Source organism: Globicephala melas, chromosome 2 (genome assembly GCF_963455315.2).
Source record: "Globicephala melas chromosome 2, mGloMel1.2, whole genome shotgun sequence".
NCBI lineage: Eukaryota > Metazoa > Chordata > Mammalia > Artiodactyla > Delphinidae > Globicephala > Globicephala melas.
The window spans coordinates 61890456-61916371 of NC_083315.2; the positions used below are offsets into that span (position 1 = coordinate 61890456).

General features: G+C 41.8%; 2 protein-coding genes across 2 annotated transcripts in view; one reads left to right on the forward strand and one right to left on the reverse strand.

The window, feature by feature from the left end:
- ADPGK (ADP dependent glucokinase) overlaps nt 1–12781 on the forward strand; it is a 50614-nt gene extending 37833 nt beyond the window's left edge. Inside the window, exon 10 of the mRNA XM_060294027.1 lies at nt 12707–12781. The gene's annotated coding sequence lies outside the window, so the exon portion shown is untranslated. The remainder of the gene's footprint in view (nt 1–12706) is intronic.
- The window catches only part of BBS4 (Bardet-Biedl syndrome 4), a 65967-nt gene that overhangs the window by 8869 nt on the left and 31182 nt on the right, over nt 1–25916 (reverse strand). Inside the window, exons 3-12 of the mRNA XM_030875050.2 lie at nt 18459–18538; nt 16427–16490; nt 14428–14539; nt 13378–13450; nt 8183–8236; nt 6016–6143; nt 3201–3255; nt 2155–2223; nt 1032–1184; nt 768–939 (exon numbers count right to left, since the gene is read on the reverse strand). Of these exons, the coding sequence (XP_030730910.1) occupies nt 768–939; nt 1032–1184; nt 2155–2223; nt 3201–3255; nt 6016–6143; nt 8183–8236; nt 13378–13450; nt 14428–14539; nt 16427–16490; nt 18459–18538 (960 nt within the window). The remainder of the gene's footprint in view (nt 1–767; nt 940–1031; nt 1185–2154; nt 2224–3200; nt 3256–6015; nt 6144–8182; nt 8237–13377; nt 13451–14427; nt 14540–16426; nt 16491–18458; nt 18539–25916) is intronic.

Here is a 25916-nt window from a genome sequence, read left to right on the forward strand (position 1 = left end):
CCATTATGACTGGGCTATCTTTGTATTCAGACAGCCCCCAAGTAACCACCACTCAATTTGTTTTTGCAGCCTTTCTCTTATAAATCAGAACCTCACAGTAATGACCAAAACAAACAAACAAAAAAAAACCCAAAAAGACACCTGAAGACTACTGTCAATGAGAACATGGAAACTGCTTTTAGGTATACATTTCTTAACTTTAGTATACGGAGAAGTATCCTCCGGAAAGAATATTTAGTATAAGGAGAAGAATCCCCCAGAAAGAATATTTAGTCAGTACTTTTATACTGTAGAGCAACAACAGTAATAGACTAATTATATAATGACAACAAAACCAGCAGTTAACATTCATTGTGTCTAATCATGTAATCCTTTCATCAATCCTATGAGATATATATAGCTAGTAAGTAGTAGAGGCAGGACCCTACCTGAAGCCCAAGATCTTAACACCTGCTGATAACTGGAGCTTGGCTGGATTCAATATATGAACTGTCATGGGAAAACCACTGTTAAAAGATGAACTAGAGACGAACCTGATTGAACCTGCTGGTCTCTGAGTGAAATTCCCCTAAGTGAGAAGCAACAAGGTGCTTTGTCATCGTTTCCTTTCATATTTCTTCAAACTCCAGGACAGTAATCCAGATTCCTATGGGATCTGCAAGGGAATGGCTTCTATGGGACATTTAACCACTGGCCTCCTATGATTCTAATTCATTTTTCCCTGAGTACAGACTGCGAAAGGGGTTCTTCACACAAATGTCTCTTACCAGCCAGGAGCATGTAGAGCTCCCCCATCTTTGGCTGGAAGTTGATGGCTGCACTGAGAAAATGGAAGGCTGATGCATACTGCTGCATAGTCAAGTGGACGAGGCCCAGATTATACAGAATCTTCCAGTCGAAGGGTGCCAAGTAGTTGGCTCGTTTCAGGCAGCTGATAGCCTGGAGGAGAGAGCAGGCACTCGGTGAGAGGCTGGGGCAAGCTGGCAGAACCAGCAACTGAACACAAACCAGGAAAATGAAGAGACACTCACTGCCACGTATTTCTTCTTGCCAAAGAAACACATTCCAATGTTATTCCAGAGTGGAGGACTTTCTGGAACAGCACAAGCTACAGTTCTGTATTTGGTGAGGGCAACATCAAAGTCCCCATGGGTCTGCATCATGCTGCCTGCTGCCAAGATGGCCTGAAAACATGGGATGTGGAAAGTTGGTAATTCAGTCATTCCCAAAAGGCTGTTGCAGTGAAGTAGCCTTCCTGAGTGTAGATACTCAGGCCCATCAGCACTGGTGGGACTGAAAAGCTTCTTCCAGGGACCTATATACTATATCCAAGCTATTGGAACAGACGCTCATGAAGAACACTCCCGCACCCCACGCTGGCTCTCTTCGGCATAATACAGAAAAGTCACTGACTTTACCCAGCTTATTTCTTTCCTACTGGTGGCCAGAGAAGTCACTATTTCAGAGTATCAGGGCCCTGTAAGTAAAAAGCACCTTTAACCTGTTCCCTACAGCCCCTACTTGGTACACCAAGTGCTCTAGACAACTCAGGTGCACCTGTCTTTGGCCACTAAGGTGCAGCTCCTTCTGCCACAGGGCAGAGGGTGAGTCAGCCTTAGGCTTCACTGATCAAGCTTTTCATGTCTCTAAGGAAAAGGGTTAAGGTGGGGTGCTATGTCAGGCTACTACGACTTCCAAGATAGGACTGAGTCTGTACTGTTAACAGCCGGTTTTGCTGCATCTCCCTCAGTGATACATATCCACATGATGATCTCCTCCTCCCCGAAGTCGTATCTGGACAAGACTTGTAATCTCAGATTCATCAGGAATCAAGTCATTTCAGCAGATTTATTTCTGACAGTAGTTATAGAGGCTCTGCCAATTTCCTAAGTAACATATAAAACTTTACCAGCACTACAGTTTTGCTTTCTGCATAAGTTAACAGGCCCAATATAACAAATGTGCTCTTTTAGAAGATAAGAAGCAGAGCACTGACACTTTACAGTATTTTCAAATGAGAGCCACATTTATTTATAACTTTTCTAAGGAAAAAGTACTTTCTCAGATATACAGAACGCTTTCTAGGGCCAGATCACCTCTAAGAGTGGTGGGATCATCTGTGTGAAGGCTCTGGGGTTTGACAGCCTGCAGTACCTTGTAGTTGGTGGGGTCGTAAGTCAGTGCATTTCCAAGATGTTCAAATGCCTTCTGGTAAATGCCAAGCTTGGGAAAAAGCAAAAGCCAGAGAATTACACTGGGGGGACGGTAGTTAAGGAGACTGGCCAAGCACACCCTCATCGGACACACCCTGACTTTTCCGGGTTCTTCGGACAGAAAAAGAGCTACAGATACCGGATTCTTAAAAGAGGAAATTAAGATCCCCACGTTTGTTTTCCCTCCTGTTTTGTTGATTTGTCCCCTGATAAGGTCAGAGTAGCTGTTTGCCAGGAACAGCCTCTGCCACACTAGCGCTGTTCCACCCAAGGCCTCTTGGCAGGAAATGGGCTGGTTCGCCGCATCTCCCCTGGGGCCAGCCTCCCAAGCCAGAGCCTGGGAAGGCCCAGGGTTAAGCTCCTTTGAAAGAAAACTGAAACAAACGAAAAGGCCACCACAAAGGCAGGGCTGGAGGCAGGATCAGCTAAGAGGGGAACCTGGGGCTTCGATGGGGTGTGTGGGGCAGGGAGAAGCCCTGAGGGATCCCTGGGTCCCAGGGCCTCAGGCAGACACAGAACAGCGATGGGGCCAAGAGAATCCCACCCACACTCGGGAATGTGGAGGGGAGAGGAGACTTTTTATTCTAGAGAATGCTTTGCCTTCTCTCTTTTCTAGAGGACGTGGCTGGGAAGAAGGAACAACAGGAATGGCCTCTGCCCCAAAGCCCTAGCGGTACCACAGCTTCTCCTCCCACCACAAAATGCCAGCCCCTCTGACCCCAGTTACTTCTCGTATGTGTTCTTGCCTTGGTTGGATAAGAACTATAATTGCACTAGGCTCAAACAGATTTATTTGCTTCTGATTTGAATGCTGAAAATTAATTCCTTAAGCAGACAAAGAATATCAAATGCAGAGAGTAAAGTTCATGTCCTTCTTATGACCTTTAGTAAGTTGTGTTAAAGTAAAAATGCAGGAAAACCACAACACACACAAACCCAAAAACACTTCCAACGTCAATGCATGGATGAGCAAACAATTCCTCTTACCTGGAGGTAGAGTAATCCTAAAGTTGTGAGAAGTTCTGTATTTTCTGGTGAGAACCTGCAACACAGAGATGCTCAGAGGGAAACAAGATGTGTATGAGAGACACTAAGATACACACATAGTAACTCACCCTTGTGCACTACCTGAGACACCACTGTGCCTCCCACCCCCCATAGGAACTCTCAAAGGGATTTGGGAATTTCCTTCCAAAGTAGGTCACCTCAACCCTAGCTACAGGGAGGATTGCTCAGCAAGAAAGAATGGGACTTGGGGGCTTCCCTGGTGGCGCAGTGGTTGAGAGTCCGCCTGCCGATGCAGAGGACACGGGTTCGTGTCCTGGTCCGGGAAGATCCCACATGCCGCGGAGCGGCTGGGCCCGTGAGCCATGGCGCTGAGCCTGCGCATCCGGAGCCTATGCTCCGCAACGGGAGAGGCCACAACAGTGAGAGGCCCGCGTACCGCAAAAAAAGAAAAAAAAAAAAAAGAATGGGACTTGGAACCCAGACTCCTTTCGCAGGACCTTTACTTAGGGCCAAAGTCCTTAGAAAGAACCTATGGAATATTTTGTGCCACTGTCTTGATTACACTGACAGAATTCAAGAATAATGCCCTGTAAACCAAGTCAGTCTAGAACACACACAGTTTTAGCCCTTTCCCTCTTGTGAGATTTTTTTTTCCTGTTCTCACTGCGCTCAATGCCAGCCAGCATAATTTCCCGCGTAAGTTAGGATCCCAAGGCCCCTAATGCTCTGCTCTCCACATTAAACAAAAAGCCATACTAAACAGCCAAACTAAAGAAGGAAGACACACACCCGCTCTAGGAAAGAATCAGCTGTTGGCTTTGTGGAGTAAACACCGGCTTAAGTAAAAGATTATCTGCCTTTCCAGTCCCTCAATGACATTTGTCTTTGTCACAAAACGAAAGCAACACTGAGCTCACATGATCTGACTACAGGATCACCAGACAGCTTCAACAGTGAAAATGACAGAAGGTGAAGAACAGTGTCTCCTGTTTCTAAGAATGAGGTAGGGTGCTGGTTACCTATGGGGAGACCAGAACCACAAGGGGCCAAAGCCCCAGCCTGGGGAGGCCTGAGCTGGCCAGACAGAGCTTACTCAGTTCAACTGAGTATTCACCCTTCACTTTCTGCCATAAATACCCATCCTAATCACTTCCTCCCCCAAAGCAAGTAAGTAACTTCCATGATTCTGGTGGGTGTCCATCCCCCCACCAAAACATGACTACTGTCTCCAAAGCTGTGGGTCATAAACAATGGTTTCTATAATCTCAGTGAGGCTCCAAATGCTCAGCTGACCTGTTTTCTCCTTTGAGAATTTCAGTGACTTAAGTCCTTGACCAGCCACTAGAAGAATGTGTGAGCTAATGTAATTTATGTGAGCTAATAAGCTCGAAGAGCCAACTTACAGAATGCAGGGGTCAGGGATTAAAGCTTCCACCCAGCACCAAAGAGACTTTAACATACGCTACATGGCTTCCTTCCTACTTGTCCATATAAACTTAGCCTTTTGATGACAGAAGTCTCTTTTGTAGCTTAAACCAAAGGATTTTTTTTTTTTTTTTTTTGCGGTGCACGGGCCTCTCACTGTTGTGGCCTCTCCCGTTGCAGAGCACAGGCTCCGGATGCACAGGCTCAGCGGCCATGGCCCACGGGCCTAGCTGCTCCGCAGCATGTGGGATCTTCCCGGACCGGGGCATGAACCTGCGTCCCCTGCATCGGCAGGTGAACTCTCAACCACTGCGCCACCAGGGAAGCCCAAACCAAAGGATTTTTATGTCTTTTCAGATATAAAATATGGTTGAAGAAAATTCCAAAAGCAGTGTTGTGACTAATATAACCAGAAAAGTTACTATCATGGTAGAAGACAAAGGTAATTAACAAATTAATAGAAATCTACGTTTAGTTCAAAGTCTTATTATCAGGAGTAACAGACTTTGTGGCCTTAAACCACAGATGAGGCATTCTATTAACTGACCTAACCAATGAGACACTACAGCATTTTGCTACAGCTCTCCCACTTAAACACAAGACCCCAGACAGAAAAGACAAGATAGCATGTGTCCCTAGAAAAGAAACACAGAACACCACACTGGGAAAGCCAGTCAGTTACATTTTCAAGGGGCGTTTGGCTGACCCTAATGATATTTTTCAAAAGCATGATATTGGTCTCAAGCTAATAAGGCCAGATCTTTATTACTCAATCAGGAGATTTCTCTCCCTAATATCCTGAAACACAAGATCTTTTATAAAGTTTAAAACCACAATGGCAGACTGCCAGCTGACTCCAAAATCTGCTCTCTCCTTCCTCCTAAGCACATCTGCCCACCTCCCTTGCAGCTAGATGTGGCCACCTCACTAATTTCGAACCACAGAATGTCAGCAGGAATGATGTGTGCAACTTCCTATTTATTCAGTACTTAGCTTCCTATACCACCTCCCCCAACCACAGCCTGGAGCACAGATGCTACAGTAAGTTAGCTGCAACCATGCAGGTGAAGGCAACAACCTAAGGAATGATGAGGAAGAAACATGGAAGGAACCTGGATCCCAGACTGATCTTGTGGAGCAAAGCTGCCCAGCTAGGCTAGACCAGCCACACTGATGGGTGAGAAAGAAACATGTCTGTCTTCCTTATTTAAACAATCGGGAGCTCTAAACCTTAGCTTAACAGTAACTCTGGCTCCTACAGCTCACAATGTGTAACAGTCACACGTGTTCTCTCTTAGACTTGGGAGTTCATGTCTGCTCCCATTTTTGTTTTAGTTTCTCGCTGCTCTAAAGGAACAGACACACTTACTCCACTGCTTTCTTGTAGATTTCGATGGCCTTGTCCAAGTCTCCCTCCAGCAAATGGATCTTGCCCAGCATTATGTAAGTCAGATCATGCCTGTTAAGATGTAGGGCATTGTGCAACTGGTCTTGTGCCTAACAAGATTGACAGAGTAAAGAGAACCAGATCACTACCGTGAAAGGACAATGACCTTGTATGGCTAATGTAAAGACAGAGCTCCTGCTATACTAATGTAGGAACATCACATTTCAGCAAATGCCCCACTACCCAAAAAACTAAAACATACCCAAACCGTGCTTGCTCATAGGACAGCTGGCAACATGGAGTGTCTGCCTCTAGAGCCACTTGGGAGGCTTGTACAGATGATTAAACTTTTTGAGTGTTTTCTGCTTTTTGATATTCACACCCATGACTCGTATTTCGTAAGTCAAAAGGGATATCATGGTCTGCCCCAAACTTGACCCCAGCTGCACCGCTGACCAAATGCACACCCTTCCCCAGGGTGGACCTCATTTTCCTCACCAATATTTTGATGAATGAATGAATCCTCATTTATTCATTCAACATGTATTCATCGAGTGCCTGTTGCTCTAGGTACTAGTATACCAGAGCTAACGCAAGAGCTTATGTCCTCGTAGATGATGAAAAGGGCTTCGTTTAGTCCTTCACTGATTCAACAAGTATTTCTATAAATGCCAGGTACTGTATTTGCTTAGCCTGTAGGCTTTATAGTAAAATCTAAATATAATGCTTCTCCTCCATACAGGTCTGACCAAAAACCAATTCCACCTCTCCCTGGGCTCAGAATAATCCTGTGAATAGATATGTACTTACTCAGTTCAACTGAGTATTCACCCTTCACTTTCTGCCATAAATACCCATCCTAATCACTTCCTTGTAGATGCTTGAAATATCCTCTGAAGAGAGAAAGCTCCTAACCAAGTATGTAACAATGAAGATCTAGATCTGCCCAGAAAACCTAAGGGACCCACTAAATATGTATATTTTATTTACATAGATATAGGTATTACTTATTTTTATGTATCTCACAGGAGCAAAAGTTATTCTCATACCTCAACTGCTGAGGTACAGGTTTTTTTTCATACCCCTGAGGGATTGATTAGGTTACATCAGTTTACAAGTTGATATATATTAAACACTGTCAAATGGGTATCAACTAATTCAGATTCTCAGTCCTGTCAGCACTGGAGAAAGGAGAATAAAACTTCATAATCACTAAGTGGGAGCTTTATGAAGGAAACTCTACCCAACCCCACTATCATTAACTTTTAGAGTTCTCTATAATTTGGTCTATCCCTCAATTAAGATATATACATTTTTTCCCTTATCTGAGTACCAGGGTAAGCGCCAATGTTTTATCTGATGTAAGAGCCTTAGGCACTGTAGCCTAATCACAATGAAATATAAAAATGAAACATAAAAATCTCACACGGAAAATAACCTTAAAAACAAACTCTCAGAAATCAAATCTAAGATTAAAAATTCATTTCCGGGCTTCCCTGGTGGCACAGTGGTTGACAGTCCGCCTGCCGATGCAGGGGACATGGGTTCGTGCCCCGGTCCGGGAAGATCCCACATGCCGCGGAGCGGCTGGGCCCGTGAGCCATGGCCGCTGAGCCTGCGCGTCCGGAGCCTGTGCTCCGCAACGGGAGAGGCCACAACAGTGAGAGGCCCGCGTACCGCAAAAAAAAATAAAAAAATTCATTTCCAATGACCTTGAAAACTAAAATCAGTTGCCACTGGAGCATAAGATAGCTCACAAGGTCATAATTACACTTTTAAGACTTACAGGTCCACTTTTTGATATCTTAAGTTTTATTGAACATTTGTGTTTCCATTCTAGAAAATTAAACTAGGGGGTGGAAAATAAGAAGAGAGGAAGAAAGCAATTAGATTGCCATTCCCTAATCATATTTCTAGAATTTGTCACTTTCTTATTAAAAACAGAAAGAAAGAAAAAAAACAGATGACTAGTGACAAACGAGAATAAAAATGGGGATAAATGTATACGGCAGTTTCAATTTTTACTTCTAAAAATCTCGGCAAGCAGTAGGAATAATACAAAATGAGCAATGGCACCTCTGTAACAAGTGTACCCTCAGTGAAATCCCCAGCCAACCGCTCAGCCACCACCACCATTTCTATAAATTACCTTGTCCAACTGTTTCAGGTAAATGTAGCAAACTCCTAGGTTATGACAGATCTCCTACACACAAAAGAAAGGAAAACAACTTACTAAGTTCCACAGTAACTATTAGAGTGAAACAACAGGCGTCTAGAGATTATTACTGCTTGGCAAAATTTAAACTTTAAAACATGCACTATGGTTAATTTTTTACTTGAATCTTAAACAGATTATAAGAGATAAAAGCAGAATAAACCAGTGATCTTCCTGGGTCTATTTAGTACCTTGGAGTGCATGCCCAGCCCATTCCTACACCTTTTTTCCTCTAAGGGCTGCTCACTGAACAAACCCTTTGTCCCCTCTTCTCAGAAGAGACTACCACAGCCCCTTCTCCAACCCTAAGGAGGTGTGTGTGTGTGTCAGTCAGAGTCCTTTTCCGAGGAATCTAGGAATTCACTAGGTGGTATGGACTTGGGGACTGACCGCGCCATCTGGAGGCCACTAGGATGGAATACACAGATGTAATTGGAACGGATCTTCAGAAGACTACAGCACAAGTCAGCAAACTCTGGCCCACTGGCCAAATCCATCCTCTGCCTTTTTCTGCAAATCAAGTTGTATTGGAACACAGCCACGACCGCTTGTCATGTATCGTCTACAGTTCTTTCACACTAGAACTTCAGAGTCAAGTAGTTGCAACAAAGATGTATAAATCCACAAAGCTTAAAATATTTACTACCCTGCCCTTTACAAAAAAAAAATTTGCCAACCTCTGATCTACAGAAAGAAAATAAATCAAGCAGAAATGCAGAGAAGCTACCTTGGTTGCTGACATCTTTCCAGTTCTAGTTCACTGCAAGACCAATCTGTATTTCCTGACCTTGTGTTCTGTAAAATCTCTCGAACTCCCTTATATTAAACCTCCCTTTATTTAAGGCAGCTTTAGAGAAAGGAAAATGCAAGCGTGAGAAAACCGCTCCTGGGAAACAGTAAGGACCATCTTGTTAGTAGTGGGGAGGTGGAGAAGCATGTTCAGACCCAGAAGTGTCCCTCTCGGAAGAAACATGAACCTTATAGGGCTCAGAGACAACAACTGGTTTAATGTTTTCCAAGTTCCCTAACATAACAACAACAAAATAGCAATCAGTGATTCTATGCCAGATGTTTTCCATATACATTACTTTAATTTTCCCAACAAATCTGCAACATAAGTATAACAATTCTGATTTCAGAGGTAAGAAAATGGAAGCTCAGAGAAGTTAAGTAGTTTGCCTAACTTAGGACAAAAAGTATCAGCACTGGGATTTCTTTTTCTTAGTTCTAAATCTTAAAGAATTTCAACCATATATAAATGTAGACAGAATCACCCTGTACTCATCATCCTGCTCCAACAATCATCCAATCCATACCCCCCCATCTCTCCCACTACTTTTGTAAGCAAATACCAGATAGTATCCCATTTTATCCACAAATATTTCAGTATGTATTTCTAAAGGATAAGATCTCTTTTTTTTTAAGCTACCCACAATACCATTATCATACTTGAAAAAAAATTAGTAACTGCTGATACTGAATCATGTTCAAATTTCTGATGAATGTGTCACATTACAAAAAAATTTTTTTTTCTTCAATCACAATCCAGGGACTTCCCTGGTGGTCCAGTGGGTAAGACTCGGCACTCCCAATGCAGGGGGCCAAGGTTCGATCCCTGGTCAAGGAACTAGATCCCACATGCATGCTGCAACTAAGAGTCCGCATGCTGCAATGAAGATTCCACATGCCGCAACTAAGACCCGGCTCAGCATGCATGCATACATACATAAACAAATTTATTTTTAAAAAATCATAATCCAAATAATTTCCACACATTGCAAAGCACTGGGATTTGAACTCAGGCCTGTCTCTAAAACTTGTATACCAGACTTCCCTGGACTTCCCAGTCCAGTGGTTAAGAATCCGCCTGCCAATGCAGGGGACAGGGGTTCGATTCCTGATCCGGAAAGATCCCACATGCCGCAGGGCAGCTAAGCCTGTGCACCACAACCACTGAGCCCGTGTTCTAGAGCCCACAAGCCACAACTACTGAGCCCATGTGCCGCAACTACTGAAGCCCGCGTGCTCTGGGGCCCGCATGCTGCAACTACTGAGCCCACATGCTGCAATTACTGAAACCTGCACGCCTAGAGCCCATGCTCCACAAAAGAAGCCACTGCAATGAGAAGCCCACACACCGCAACAAAGAGTAGCCCCCGCTCGCCAAAACTAGAGAAAGCCCACAAGCAGCAACGAAGACCCAGCTCAGCCAAAAAAAATTTTTTTTAAATAAAACTTGTATACCTTCCACTTCATCACCCTATAAGAATATACACAGGGAGCTGGAGAGGAGAAATGTAGCCCTACTTGTCCTTTAAATGTACTGGAAGGTAACTAACCCGTAACCTTTTTAAATCATTTCTCATAGATATTATTTGAGAAAGCAGTAGCAATATGCCTTAAACAAACTGACAACCAAGAAAATTTTTGAAATTTGAAAAGGAAACTAGAACAAATCAGAGTTAAATCCTGTCTTTCATGGGGTGAGAAGATGCAGCAGACATCCTGCAAGGGCAATTGGTACAGTAGAAAGATCACAGGCCGAAAGTGAGGAATCCTAGATTCTAGGCCTGAATTCTGGCTCTGGTTCTGCCACTACCTCACTGTGTGCCCTTCAGCAAGTCACTCCATCTCCCAAAGCCTCAGCTTCCTCATCTATCAATATGGGAAATTCTCCCTACTTAACAGCTGTTCCACAAGTCAAATGAGATCATGGCAGGAGGAATTATGATTCCCCTGCTGCGGCCAGACTGTGGAATACCCTGATGAGTCGAAGGAAGTAGGGCTACAAGGTTTACTACAGGCCACAGGCACTCATGAAGCATGTAGGGCAGAGAGTGGCTGTTTGGGGAATGACCACCTCTACTGGCACCAATGGACTGGTTATCCCAGGTGAGTCAGTAATACCAAATGAGCTCTTTCAACCAACTGGACAAACTGAAAGACATTCTCCATTCCCCCGTCCTGTCCCTGAGCTCTCCTGTCTCACTTCCTCTCTGTCTCCATCTGTGGGCTCATTTTCTCTTCAGCTCAGCCCTTCAAACTGTTTTTTCCAGGATTCCATCCTCAGCTCACTGCAGAGTGAGCTCATTCAATTTCATTGTTTTAATTATCGCCTTTAAGTTGTTGACTCCAAAATGTGTATCTCTAGCTCAGAACACTTGGGTTTCAGATTTCTGTATCTGCCATGTATTGGATACATCTCGATTTAGATATCCTACCAGAAGGTTCAATTCATCATGTCCACAATCTTCTAAAAGACAGGACTTAACTCTGATTTGTTATCATCACCCTCTCCCAAAACTTGCTCCTCTTCCTTCCTGTATTTCCTATTCTAGTTGATTGTCCCATAAACCACCAATCCAGCTTTGCATCTGCAGCCCAGTGCCTGGCACACAGATGTTCATTTGTTGAAAGAAGGACGAAGTGAATGAAACGGCAACTCAATTTTCCTTTATCTGTAGCTTTACTTTGGCCTTTGGCTATAAAATACTCAATGGCATAAAGACTTAAACATCTCAGTCTTTAGACCTGCAGAAGAAAAGTGACTGACAAAAATAATAGTGCTGTGAGACTTCCCTGGTGGCACAGTGGTTAAGACACTCCCAGTGCAGGGGGCTGGGGTTTGATCCCTGGTCAGGGAACTAGATCCCACGTGCATGCCCCAACTAAGAGTTCGCATGCCACGACTAAGGAGCTGGCAAGCTGCAACTAAGGAGCCCGCCTGCCGCAACTAAGACCCAGTGCAACCAAATGAATATTTTTTAAAAATAATAATAATGATAGTGCCATAAGAACTGCAGGGAAAACCCATGCTAGCTCTTTCTATTAATCAATCTAATCCTTCACTCTTAGATATGTCTTTCTAAGAATCATCAGATATTTTGAAAAAACCAATAGCATGAAAGAGAAGAACCAAAACAGAGGAAGAAAAAGATAATTGTGGAAAGCAGAACAGAACTTGAAAGGGTCAGAGACATGGAGAGGCTGCTGCAAGAAAAGACAAAGTTCTTAGAAATTAAAAATGTAATTACTGAAATAAAAAATATTGAACACGTAGGCTAAATAACAGAATGTGAATATAGCTAAAAACAGACGTGATGATCTGGAAGATAAGACTGAGGAAATGTCTCTGAATGTACAGCAAAGACAAGGAGGTAGAAAATATGAGAAGCAAGTTAGGAGACAAGTAGAACAGGTACAGAACACGTCTGATAAGAGTAGAAAACAGTGTGGCAAATGCTGCTAGTTATTTACCTAACATTCACTCTCTCTGTTTACCTTACCAACAGAACCCTAATTTTGTTTACAGTGACAATACATTTCCCAACCTTCCTTACAAAAGGCGTAGTTGGTGTGATGTAAGTGAAAGTCTGTTGGGGATTTCTGGGAAAATTATACTTCCTTGATGAAGGTTATTCCTTTTCTCTTTGTTGCTTCTTCTTTCTCCCTACCTAGAATGATGTGATGTTAGAGCTGCAGCAGTCATCTTATAACCATGAAGAAAAAGCCTCAGCATTGATATCGTTGGGCCACCAAATCAATGTTGGCAACTACTTACCTGGATTTCTTGTTTCATAAGAAAAAAATAAACTCCTAATTTATAAAGCCAATGTTTAATAAAATGTTTTGTTGCAGTTACACACAATCCCTAACTAATACAAAGAGACAACAGAGAGGAAAAAATAATCAAAGAACTACTCAAAAAAAAAAAAAACCTTGCTGACCCAAAGAAAGGCAAGGGTCTTCAAAGTGAAAGAGCCAACTGAATGTCCACAGATCAGGGGGATAAAAGAGAAAAGAAACACATCTAGACAACTATTACTGACATTTCAGAACTCCAATGATAGAAAATCCTCAAAGCTTCTACAGGAAAGTGGGGTTATCAGCAAGAATCAGACTGGTAACAGACTGCTCATCAACAACACTGACAGCCAGAAAACTAGGCAGCAATGTCTGCTGAGTTACGAGGAAACATGATTTTTGATCTTATACCCAGCCACATCATCGATCAAGTGTGAGGATAAGATACAATTTTGGCATGTAAGAATTCAGTAATAATAACAAAAGATAGCCATATGATAAATGGAGCCGTTAGCATGTCACTAATAACAAAGTTCCCTACTTACCCAATCTTTCTGGTTAAGTTTAGCTGCTTCATTATACACTTCAGTGGCAGCTTTATGTTTTCCCAGAAGAAATCTGGGGAAAAAACACATTTTCTGTGATTATTAATGCAAAGCTTTTACGAGACTATAACCCCACCAGTCCCACAACTGACTCATGCTCCAGCCAGCAGAGAATTCGGGACGCCTCTTCCCTGTAAGCTGGCTGTGCTGGTTTAGCCAGTGAGGCTGCTGCACACCAACAGCAGAAGCTCTCCTGGTAGGAACAGAGTTGGTTCCAAGGCCTTGGGCCCATTCTACACCAATTTTAGTGAAAGTCTTCTGTAATTTATTTTCTACAATGTACTACAAATGTAGACCAAAAAAGAAACAAGCCAAACTAATGACCATGTTAAACAAAAACTACCACAATTTTTCATCATGATCTATTAGGGACAGGCCCTTCTCTCCCAAACTAAGTCTCTTTCCTTGATACTGGATCATCATTCTGGAGACGCGGGAAAATCAGCCTCTATGCAAAGACAGTGCAGGTTATGAATGACAACGTAGGTAAGAAAGTGAGAGTGGGAACTCCACAGAACACTTTACTACTCTGGAGTAGTAAAGCTATTAGTACTTAACAGCTTGTAAAGACAACGGAGGTTGCCTGCATCCAGGAACCTCCAGGGCATTCACTCAACAAACACTTACTAAAAACCTACTGTGTATCTAGTATTATGCTAAGTGTTGGAACAGTAGGTGAGAAAAATTCCATGGGCTGCCAATACATCAGGGTACTTGAGGCACAAAATGTTCCTATTTATATGAGAAACATTATCGGTGTTCCCCCATCAAACTAGAATATACAGTGTTTGAAATACTCAGTTCCTTTATACTAGTTATCTCATTTTCTCAAATTTCAAAATTAATCCACACTCTTCAAAGTGAATCTATTATACCCATTAAGCAACCCTCCCTCTATGTATCCGGCTGCCAGAAGCAGCTCCAGCCTGAGAATGCACTTTACATTGTTCTCTGTCAGTGCCCTAGGGCCTCCAGGCTGCCAATACTCACAAAGATCTGGCCACCTGCTTGAGGTTATCAGCAGACTGAGGGCTGAGAACAGCACACGTCTGAAAGAGTTCTAGGGATTCTTGGATATTTCCTTCCAGGCGAAATATCAATGCTGCCAAGAAAGAGAAAACACAGAAAATAAAATCATGTTCTAGGAAGAATGGAGCCTGACATCTGAAAAATTGGAGGAGAGGGAGGTAGGAAATCATATCAAAGAAATCCTTTGGATAATTGTGTCTAATACAATCAGATATGACTTCAGATGGATTGAAACAAGCAGCAAAGTTGTTGATGAGCTAAAACCTTTTTTTTTTAAATTAATTAATTTATTTTTGGCTGTGTTGGGTCTTCGTTTCTGTGCGAGGGCTTTCTCTAGTTGTGGCAGGCGGGGGCCACTCTTCATCGCAGTGCGCAGGCCTCTCACTATCGCGGCCTCTCTTGTTGCGGAGCACAGGCTCCAGATGCGCAGGCTCAGTAGTTGTGGCTCACGGGCCTAGTTGCTCCGGGGCATGTGGGATCCTCCCAGACCAGGACTCGAACCCATGTCCCCTGCATTGGCAGGCAGATTCTCAACCACTGCACCACCAGGGAAGCCCTAAAACCTTTTTTTTAACGTATCTGGAATCTACCTATTCCTCCACTCCCAGCTTCCACCACGCAGATAATCGGGTGCCTTGTAAATTATCCCACAAACTCTTCACTATAAGAACATTCTTATAGCTCCTTATCAGATGCTCTATTTATCACGATAATTCCGACATCCACCTGATAGTTTTCAGAGAGTACACCCAAATGGGGCAAATGCAATCAATAACTCAAGTCCAACAAGGAGATGCTGGCAAAGAATGCAGTAATATTTCAGACTTGGTTTTCAGTATAGCAACCAATCAGAATAATCATTTTTCAGAAGAATTTACATGCTTAACTACTACCAGGCACTATAAGTCTGGAACTTGTGATATTGGGAATAAAAGAGCATTATTTGGGCTTCCCTGGTGGTGCAGTAGTTAAGAATCTACCTGCCAATGCAGGGGACACGGGTTCGAGCCTTGGCCCGGGAAGATCCCACATGCCGCCGCGGAGCAATTATGCCCGTGCGCCACAACTATTGAGCCTGCACTCAAGAGCCTGCAAGCCACAACTAGTGAGCCCACGCGCCACAACTACTGAAGCCCACGCGCCTAGAGCCCGTGCTCTGCAACAAGAGAAGCCACCGCAATGAGAAGCCCGCGCACCACAACGAAGAGTAGCCCCTGCTCGCCACAACTAGAGAAAAGCCCACACACAGCAACAATGACCCAACATGGTCAAAAATAAAAACAAATAAATAATTTATTTTTTAAAAAAGAGCATTATTTGCCATGATGTCCTAGATATGTCAATATCTTACCAATTATGTCAGAAAATTATATATTAATCTGAAGACTACAAATACAATGAGTGGTAAACAAAACTATTCATTTACATCAAAGAGTCAAAAAGATAGTTCCTGGGAAAACTAAGGATGCTACTTTGGGCACTACAGAGTAAAATTCCAGTCAGTGGTTCCTATACTTGATTTCTGATGAATTTCATTTATTCTCTGTTTTATCCTGTATACCTCTAGGCTTCTTCCCTTCATCCTGACTCACCTTACAAAAAATCCTCAAGCTTTTCCTTATCTCTTTTAGCTTGACTACAAGGAACCCTTCCAAAAGCCTCTTCTGGACCTGAAACTGCTGCATGAGGCAGGGACCCTAACAACTGTTCTGAAAAACACTAGCCGGAAACTAGAATAGGGGTGAAGGACAGTAGCAAGTTTTTTTAAGAGAACTAGTCATTTCTGAGGTCAAATCCAGCACAATAATCATGTTCTGATTTCAAAAAACAGTAATATTGAATAAGAGATTTGTGGAACATTTACTTGAATTTAAGTATTTTGTAAGTTCTTTGCTCTTTCTCCAGAACCTAGGCAGAGTGTGCATTTCTCTGGCAAGAAGAGAAGAAATATATGTCTTACCTTGGACATAGATAGCATATTCACATAACCCCTGAGTCTCCTGAAGCTGTTCTCTGATAACATCCTGAAAAAGAAAGAAACAATACTTCTGAGTAGTGGTTAAGTGTCTTCAAGTGTTTTTAAGAAAAGGTAAACATGGACAAGGAGTACATGTAAGAAATCTACAATACTAATGATGACTAATAAAGTAGTTCATTCGGATTTTTTAAATTTATTTGACCCCTAGAACAGGCGCCAGCAAAGTACAGCCCACAGGCCAAATCCGACTCACATAGCCTATTTCTGTACAGGTCTCAAGCTAAGAGTGTTTTTTTAATTTTTAAAGGGTTATTAAAAAATAAGAGAAGATGAAGTATATGAGACAGAGACTATCTGTGGCCTGCAAAGCCTAAAATATTTACCATCTGGCCCCTTACAGAAAAAGTTCACCAACTCCTATCTACACTCTAACTAGGCAGGCTAAGAAAACTATGAAAAGATTTCCATGCACCATTATAGATGCTAGGAGCTCTCTGATGAGCAAAGTACAGGCTCTACCTTTGTCCTATGATGGGCTAAGACCAGAGAGCTATACAGCTCAGAGGGCAATCACCTGATTCTAACCTGGAGCAATCAGGGAAGGCTTTGCAGGGTAAACAGTTTCAAATCCTGTGTTAGCAAGGGATGGAGGAAAAGCTGAGGTGGCCCAGAGAGTCAGAGAGAGAAGGGCTTCAAATGCCATGCTAAAAAAGGTCGAGAGCAATGGGAAAATCGTGATAAATTTTAAGTGGGAAGTAACCAGATTCTATTTGCTCCATTTTAGGAACATTGTGGAAATAGATGGAAAGGAGGCAAGATTAGAGGCAATGTTGGCATAAGAACTCTTGTGGTTAATTTAAATAAAAATGACAGGGATTAACTACAGCGTGGGGTGGGGGGAAGTGGACAGTGTCTTGAGATAGTAAGAGAAGGATCTCCAGAACTTGATGATTATCTATATTAGGGAAAGTGGGTCAGAGGATTCTGACACAGACAGCTGGGTGAATGATGGTACCTATCCCCGAGACAGGGAACAGGAGAAGGAATAGGTTTGGAAAGAAGAAGATAAATTCAGCTACAGAAAAGATGAATTTGAAATACCTGGGAAGCATTCAGTACGCATCTCTAAGATCAGGAAGAAGTGTGTGGAATGAGCAGAGAAAGGAGTCAAGGACAGAACCTAGAAATAGCCCCAACTCTTAAGAAAAAAGCAAAAGAAGAGAAGCCAAAAAAAAGGAAACAGAGAAAGTGGTCAATAAAGGAAAAGGGAAATAAGAAAAGGATAATATCACAGATGAAAAAAAAATCTTTCAAGACCCATACTGGAACATTGCTAGTTCTTTACATTGTCATAGGTACAAATGTCACAGGTATAAAAACTACAACCTTAAAAGCATTACAAAGCTCCGAATGCCAAAAACCGAGAATACCAGGGATATATTTTGCATGATGATACTATCCTCTGCCAGCAAGTATGTAATGTACATAGTAAGTTACCAAAGATACAGTTTAGAGAAAATACAAATGGTTTTAAAATATATAAAGGACCAAGCTCACCATAGTAAGAGAATTATAAAACTCAATGAAATACCATTTTTCACCTATCCAGAGATCAAACCGTTAAACACTATGTCATATTGAACATTTGCTCTCCACCATGAGACCAACAAGTCCCAGAGAGTGCCTGCTCCTTCAGCCTGATCTTGAAATGAGAAGACACATGGAGCACACTTTAACCTGACCCACAGCCTGTGGTCAAACCCAGCCAACTTACAGCCAATCTGAAGGCCCATGGGTAGTAATAAGTATCTGTTGTTAGGGGTAACTGACATTTTGAGGTTGTTTCTTAAGCAGCATTATCATAGCAAAAGCTAACCAATACACAAAATGCAGAGAAATGAGATTTCATACATTTTTAGTGAGAGCTAAACTGTCACACAAACTCTGAGTGACAGACACAGTTAGTTGCCTAACCAAAGCCTGCCTCTCACATTTTCTATCATTGGCCTCTCACCTTGCATGCTTCATAATCCTTCCGGATATAGTGGAGATGTATCAACCAGTTCTGCTTCTCCAAAATAGGAAACTCTGGAGCTGGGTAGCATATTTTGACAAAACAAACAACACAGTCATTGTTAGGTTTTCTCCTTGAGCACTGTCCTCAACTAACCACAGGCATACTGTAATATCACGTTAACTTCTTCATGCTGCTGATCATAAGAATACAGTGCATCAAAAATGTGTGGATTATTAAATTAAGAGATACTTGTCCTACTATTACACATTGAATATATACTTCTGTTCAGTTTTGGTCATTTATAATGTCAGTTTCTCAACTGATAACTTGCCTGAAGAGAAAAACAGAATCATTCTTTCCCTCTTTTCCTCTCTCTCTCCTTGGTTTTAGAACGTGAATAATATGACTTTCCAAAGGATATTTCAGGAGTGTTACTAACAAAATATACATACCATAGTTAATATCACATCTGATAGATCATAGGACCAAAAATAGCTAAACACAGTCTTAGCAATAGCTCAAATGTGAAACATTATACTGTTGCCCAGGAATGAGAAGTCAACAAGGAGAAAAATATTTGAGCCACTGAAAACGATTCATGATACAGAAACCCTGAGTTACTATCCCTTTGAATTCAATTAAAATACAGGTAAAAATTCACTAAGAAATTATTTTTCTATGGTAAAAAGGAGGCCAAGTATTCACACCAACCTCAGAACAGTGGTGACCTCAAGGAAGGAAGAGGGAAGAGTAGAATTAGGAAGCAATAAAAAGGAGATTTCAACTGTTAAATGCTTTATTTATCAAAAAAGTTAAAAGCTCTAAAGTATACATGGCCAAGTGTATTTATTTATTAAATCTGGCCTGTAAGTACACAGGTGTTTGTATTTTTTATGCATTTTAATACATGCTTGAGGTAATCCCTGTTTTGTTTTGTTCTGTTTTAATGATCATTTTCTTTTTGTTGTTTTTTGTTGGCCACACCACACAACATGCTGGATCTTAGTCCCCGACCAGAGATGGAACCCGCACCCCCTGCAGTGGCAGCGCGGAGTCTTAACCACTGGACCACCAGGGTACTTCCCTGATTTTTTAAAATGTAAAAGAAAGGGTATAGCAGGGGAAGAAAGGGAAATGATTTGTAATCATTTGTAATCGCTCTGTTCCAGAACCTTAGGCGATATATCGATGGAAAACCCAAGACTTATATGTCCATAGTATGACGGGAAGGAATAAAAGCTTACTGTGACCCAGAATTAACATTGCAGGAACACAAAAATTAAGAATGCTGCTTACTCTTTCCCAAGAATAGGGAACAGCAACAGAATCTGTGAAGTGAAATTATGACAGAAAGTATGGATATGATTTTATATACCGGAAGAAAAAAAAAAGACAAAATGTTAAGCAACTAACTCTTCATCTTCTGATTACCCACATTCTCTGACTGAGACCACCCTTCTTCTAGTCAGCAAGGGCCTATGTGAGATTCTTCAATGACTTTTGTCTCCTTCCTTCTCTTCTCCCAAGCCCCAACAATCATCAGATATTAGCCGTTCTTGTTTTGCCAAACTAACCACTTCCAGAATTAAATTTCCTACTAAAGACCACACAAATCACCAAGCTTAAAGATGGATGTGAGGGACTTCCCCCGGTGGTCCAGTGCATAAGACTCCACGCTCCCAATGCAGGGGGCCCGGGTTCGATCCCTGGTCAGGGAACTAGATCCTGCATGCATGCCTCAACTAAGAGTCCACATGCCGCAACTAAAGATCGCACATACTGCAACTAAAAGATCCCGCATGCTGCAAAGATTCCACGTGTCGCAACTAAAACCCGGCACAGCCAAAATTAAATAACTATTTTTTAAAAAAACAACAACAAGACGGATGTGAGTGGGTGTGCATGTAATCTTGGATCAAGTCTCAATTGTATGGCCTACCTCAATGTTACCTACCCTCTAAAGCAGCAGTCCCCAACCTTTTTGGCACCAGGGACCAGTTTCATGGAAGACAATTTTTCCAGAGACCGGGGGGATGGGGTGGGAGATCGTTTTGGGATGATTCAAGCGCATTACATTTACTGTGCACTTTATTTCTATTATTACTACACTGTAATACATAATGAAATAATCATACAACTTGCCATAATGCAGGATCAGTGGGAGCCCTGAGCTTGTTGTTTTCACTTGCCACTCACTGATAGGGTTTTGATATGAGTCTGCAAGCAACTGATTTATTATGGTCTCTGTGCAATCAAACCTCTCTGCTCATGATAATCTGTATTTGCAGCCACTAGCGTCACCGTCTCAGCTCCACCTCAGATCATCACCAGGCATTAGATTCTCATAAGGAGCGCGCAGCCTAGATCCCTCACATGCGCAGTTCACAGTGCGGTTCCCACTTCTATGAGAATCTAATGCTGCCGCTGATCTGACAGGAGGCGGAGCTCAGGTGGTAATGCAAGTGATGGGGAGTGGCTGTAAATACAGATGAAGTTTCGCTCGCTCGCCCACGGTTAACCACAGGCTGCGAGGCCCAGTTCCTAATGGGCCACGGACCATTACCGGTCCATGGCCCAAGGGTTGGGGACCCCTGCTGTAAAGGGAAGGAGACAACTGAATCCTTTGAGTTTACAATATCACTTAGTATCATTGCTTCCACAACCTAAAAGAAAATTTATAAAATGCAAATTTGAGTCTTGTCTATTACAATCTTATAATAAAAGATGAGGCATTTTTTGTGTTCCATGGGTGAAGAATGGAGGAAAAAAATGTTCAATTTGTAAGGTATCTCAAGGGCCCAGAGGCCCCTGAAATGGAGCACTAGGGATGAGAAGAAGGGAAAGCACCACCGAATTCAAGTGCCCAACGGCCATTTCACACTCCTGACGATACAGTTTGTCTAAAAGCTAAAAGAACTTTAGGCTCATCAAAGACTTTATAAATCATTTCAGTGCCCCATAACTGTCCTATTAACTGTGTAGTCTTGGGAAATTTAGTTTCCTCATCTATAAAATAGAGACTCATTCATTCATTCAATAAATATTCACTGAGTACCAACCACATGCCAGGCACTGGGGATACAAGAACAAACAAAACTGGTTATAAGCTTTCAGGGAGCTTATAATCAGGGCAGGGGTGGGGGGTGCGGGTTCCGAGAGTGCTGGCAGAAGGGATAGATGATAATAAAATCTCCATTATTAGTGATATTCTTCTCACATTTAAATAGGAGAGTCAGGGGATAAAATACCCCACAGAGATGTGAAGATTGAATGACAATACATATAAAGAGGTTCAAGTACTGTCTGGTACACGCTAACCCCTAAAGAAGCGTTAACTGTTGTTGCTGTTATTTTTATCATCATTATTATTAGTCATTTTCCAAAATGAGGAAGTTCTGGATACCACATAAATCCCTATGAACTCTGAATTTACACTTAGAATTTTACCTGTAAATGTGTGAGTTGAATTTCTTGTATTCCAAATCATTGCTCACTCCAATTCCCCCCTACAAACAGGGATACTGGTTCATGCTTTCACAAGTATTATGAGAATTACCTATCTGAAAGGTCCTCTAAAAAAGATAGGCATGTAAGTGCAAAGTAGAGCCTTCTCTATTTTACAGCAGAGCAAGGTGGTCATCTCCCATGTTACACTTTAGTAGGAGTCTGTATTACCATGGACGTCAGGTGGCCAGCTGATGAGATGAAGACAAGGTAAAGCCTTTCAGTCATCACCAAGGCAGTGGGGGCAGAAGGCTGGCAACCTGGCAACAATATTCCCTTGCCCTTCTCTTCTCCTGCCCCCATTCCACTCTTTTGTGACACCTCTTTCTTTCCTCCTCGATAAGGATGCACAAGACCTATCTTAAACAATTCTATAACTGAACAAACATGACATCACAAGAATTCTTCTTCCTTGTAATTTGCCTTAGGTGTGAAATTCTCATAGAAATAACCAAAACTCAAAACTTTACATAAAACTGATTAATGGTAGTGAAAAGCATCCTGGATATATTAATGTTGAGCGGAAAATTATTGTGCTTTGAATTTTTAGTTGAAAAATTTTCTAAAATGACTAAGGCTTTTTGTAAGTACATTGTAAATGAACTCTTCTTTGGTAAAGGATCTCTTCCAGGACCAGAAGACAGGCAGCACATCAAATTTTTATATGTAGAAGTCCAATCTTGATTCAGTACCAGACTTCTATGGGACTTAGAGCAAGTTATTTGAGTCTCTGGGCCTCCATTTTCATGCCTATAATTTTCACTGGAAAATCTGAAAGTGATCATTCAATAAAATGTTAATTTCCTCATGTTATAATAGGAATTATAACACTTTTCTACCTCAATATATTATTTGAGACATCAAAAGATATAACAAATCTTGAAAAGAGTGTAAATGGAAGACATTTTTATTAGTATTGATTTGAGCTCTGTATCAGACAGGGTCTATCTAACAAGGAAACCCAGAAACCACTTGATGTAGAACAGAAGGACTTCAATGCAGTGAACAGGTGAGGGAAGAAATGAGAGGCCCAAAAGGGAACAGTGATGCAAATCAGAGGTTAGCATGGGAACAAGTCACTACCACCTCTAGGCTGAAGGAAAAAGGGAGGGAATGTATTGCTACCAGTTTCCAAGGCTGAAGTTACCTGGAGGAAGCTGAAAACAGAACGGCCTGACTGGCAAAAGCAACAAAAGAGACGCTTCCAGAAACCACCCCACTCCTCCAACTTTCCAAAGCAGACAGAAAGAGGGGAAAGCCCTGGCTTCTCCTACTTCCTGCCCTCCAATCTCTTGCCAGTTCCTCTCACTTGCTAACCCAGCCAGAAACTGCTGACACCAGAGCCTGGGAAGGAATGAAGCCCACAAGGGTCAGCTGCTCACAATACTCAGCAGAGAAGGGAAGGGTGAGGAATGGATCTGAGGGCAAACAGGCCCAGGATCAGCAGAAATACCAACTCTGCTCAGGAACATAGATGGTGATGGAGGAGGCGGAGGAAACTGGACTGAATCAGTAGTCATCCAAGGATTCACGTTAGAAGATAACTTTTTAAAAAAATATTAAACTGCTACCTATCCAACTTGTTTGCTTCTCATGAGCTTAAAATGGGATGAGGAAGGAAGGAAAAGGTCATATAAAAGATCAATTATGGTTTCACTACATACCCTAGATCATTTTATTTTACTTTCTCAAATCAAAACTTAATTATATTTTATCCTTCTTAGGGCTGCATGGGTGTGTGTATCCCCCATGTGTATTTATATATGACATTTTTATATATTTATATGATTTACTTATATCTATAATTATATAATATTGATATGTAATTTATATATATATGTATTTGATATATATCTATATCAAAGTGTATTCTCCCCTATTATAACACTGAATGTTCCCATGAGGCTAGTGAGTCATGCAATTCAGGGACTATTCCAACATTACAGATGAGGAAACTAAGACTCCAGAGGTTAAGTGATTTGCCCATACTCAACAACTAATTAATGAAAGAGGCAGGACTATAGCCCAGGTCCCCAAAGTTACTCGTTAAACTATACCAAGTTTCTGCCCCAATTGTAAATGACTTTCTAATTTTAAAATATAAGTGTCTGGGCTATCAACTAGACATAACTTAGCAACACAAAATTAATAATGATTTTAAAGTTTTTCTATTATTAAAAAAAAGCAGGGCTTCCCTGGTGGCTCAGTGGTTAAGAATCCGCCTGCCAATGCAGGGGACACGGGTTCGAGCCCTGGTCCGGGAAGATCCCACATGCCACAGAGAAACTAAGCCCATGCACAACTACTGAGTCTGCGCTCTAGAGCCCACAAGCCACAACTACTGAGCCCGCGTGCCACAACTACTGAAGCCCACACGCCTAGAGCCCGTGCTCCGCAACAAGAGAAGCCACCAAAATGAGAAGTCCATGCACTGCAACAAAGAGTAGTCCCCGCTCTCTGCCACTAGAGAAAGCCCGCGCACAGCAATGAAGACCCAACAGAGCCAAAAATAAATACATTTAAAAAAATACTCTGAAAACAAACCACAAGCTGAGATTAAATTTATCACATAGTAAATACTGTCTCAGGTTGTAGATAAAACTCATTCTGGGCTATATAGCCACCCCAAAATGGATAAGGTCTTCAATGAAGACTCCCTTAAAGAAGGAAATATGCCCATGAAGTAAATCAATTGACTCACCTCAATTATGGATAAGGTCCTCAATTGAAAGCCAGAAGAAAGTTATCTGAGGTCATATCATGAGGAAAAATGAAGAGGACTTAAGTAGCCCCGTGTAAGGTATTATTTTCTCAGAAGCATCAAGTAATTCTGATAAACATTTCCAAATAAATTGCTTGTTCTTGAAAAAGTCCTAATATATTTGGACAAAAATCCCAAATAGAAAGTTGTTTATCCCTTCCACAGCTGGCACTCACTACCCTCAAGACTAGAGTCAAGCTAGGATATGGACCTCTCAAGCTGAGGAGGGAAGGGGGCAGGATGGGTGACAACATCCAAATCTAGACTCAGAACTTCTCAGTCAAAATGCCACGACTGCTGCTTGTTCAAATAAAGTCTCTCTGCCTGCTAATCCAACTTCTGTGTGAATTCCTCACATTAAACTTACCAACTTCCTACCTTCTACTTTGAAGTATCATACTACTTAACCACAGCAGTGGTTCTCAATCAGGAACAATTTTGTACCCCCAGGGAACACCTGGCAATATCTGGAGACATTTTTGGTTGTCACAACTGGGTGTGCTACTAACATCTACTAGGTAGAAGTGAAGGATGCCGTTAACATCCTACAATATACAGGACAGCTCCCACAACAGTTACCTTGCCCAAAATGTCAACAGTGCCAAGGTTGAGAAAATCTGAACTACAAATTAAAAAGACATCTAAGGATTTTTTTTAATTTTATTGAAGTATGGTTGATTTACAATGTTGTATTAATTTCTGCTGTACAGCAAAGTGACTCAGTAATTTATACATATATATATTTATATTCTTTTCCATTATGATTTATCACAGGATACTGAATACAGTTCCCTGTGTCATACAGTAAGACCTTGTTGTTTATCCATCCTATATACAATAGTTTGCATCTGCTAGTTCCAAACTCCCAATACTTCCCTCCCCCACCTCCTCCCCCTTGGCAACCACAAGTCTGTTCTCTATGTCTGTGAGTCTGTTTCTGCTTTGTAGATAGGTTCATTTCTGTCACATTTTAGATTCCACATATAAGTGACATCATATAGTATGTCTTTCTCTTTCTGACTTACTTCACTTAGTATGATAATCTCTAGGTCCATCCATGTTGCTACAAATGGCTTTATTTCATTCTTTTAATGGCTGGGTAATATTCCATTGTGTATTATACATATACGACATCTTCTTTATCCAGTCATCTGTTGATGGACATTTAGGTTCTTTCAATGTCTTGGCTA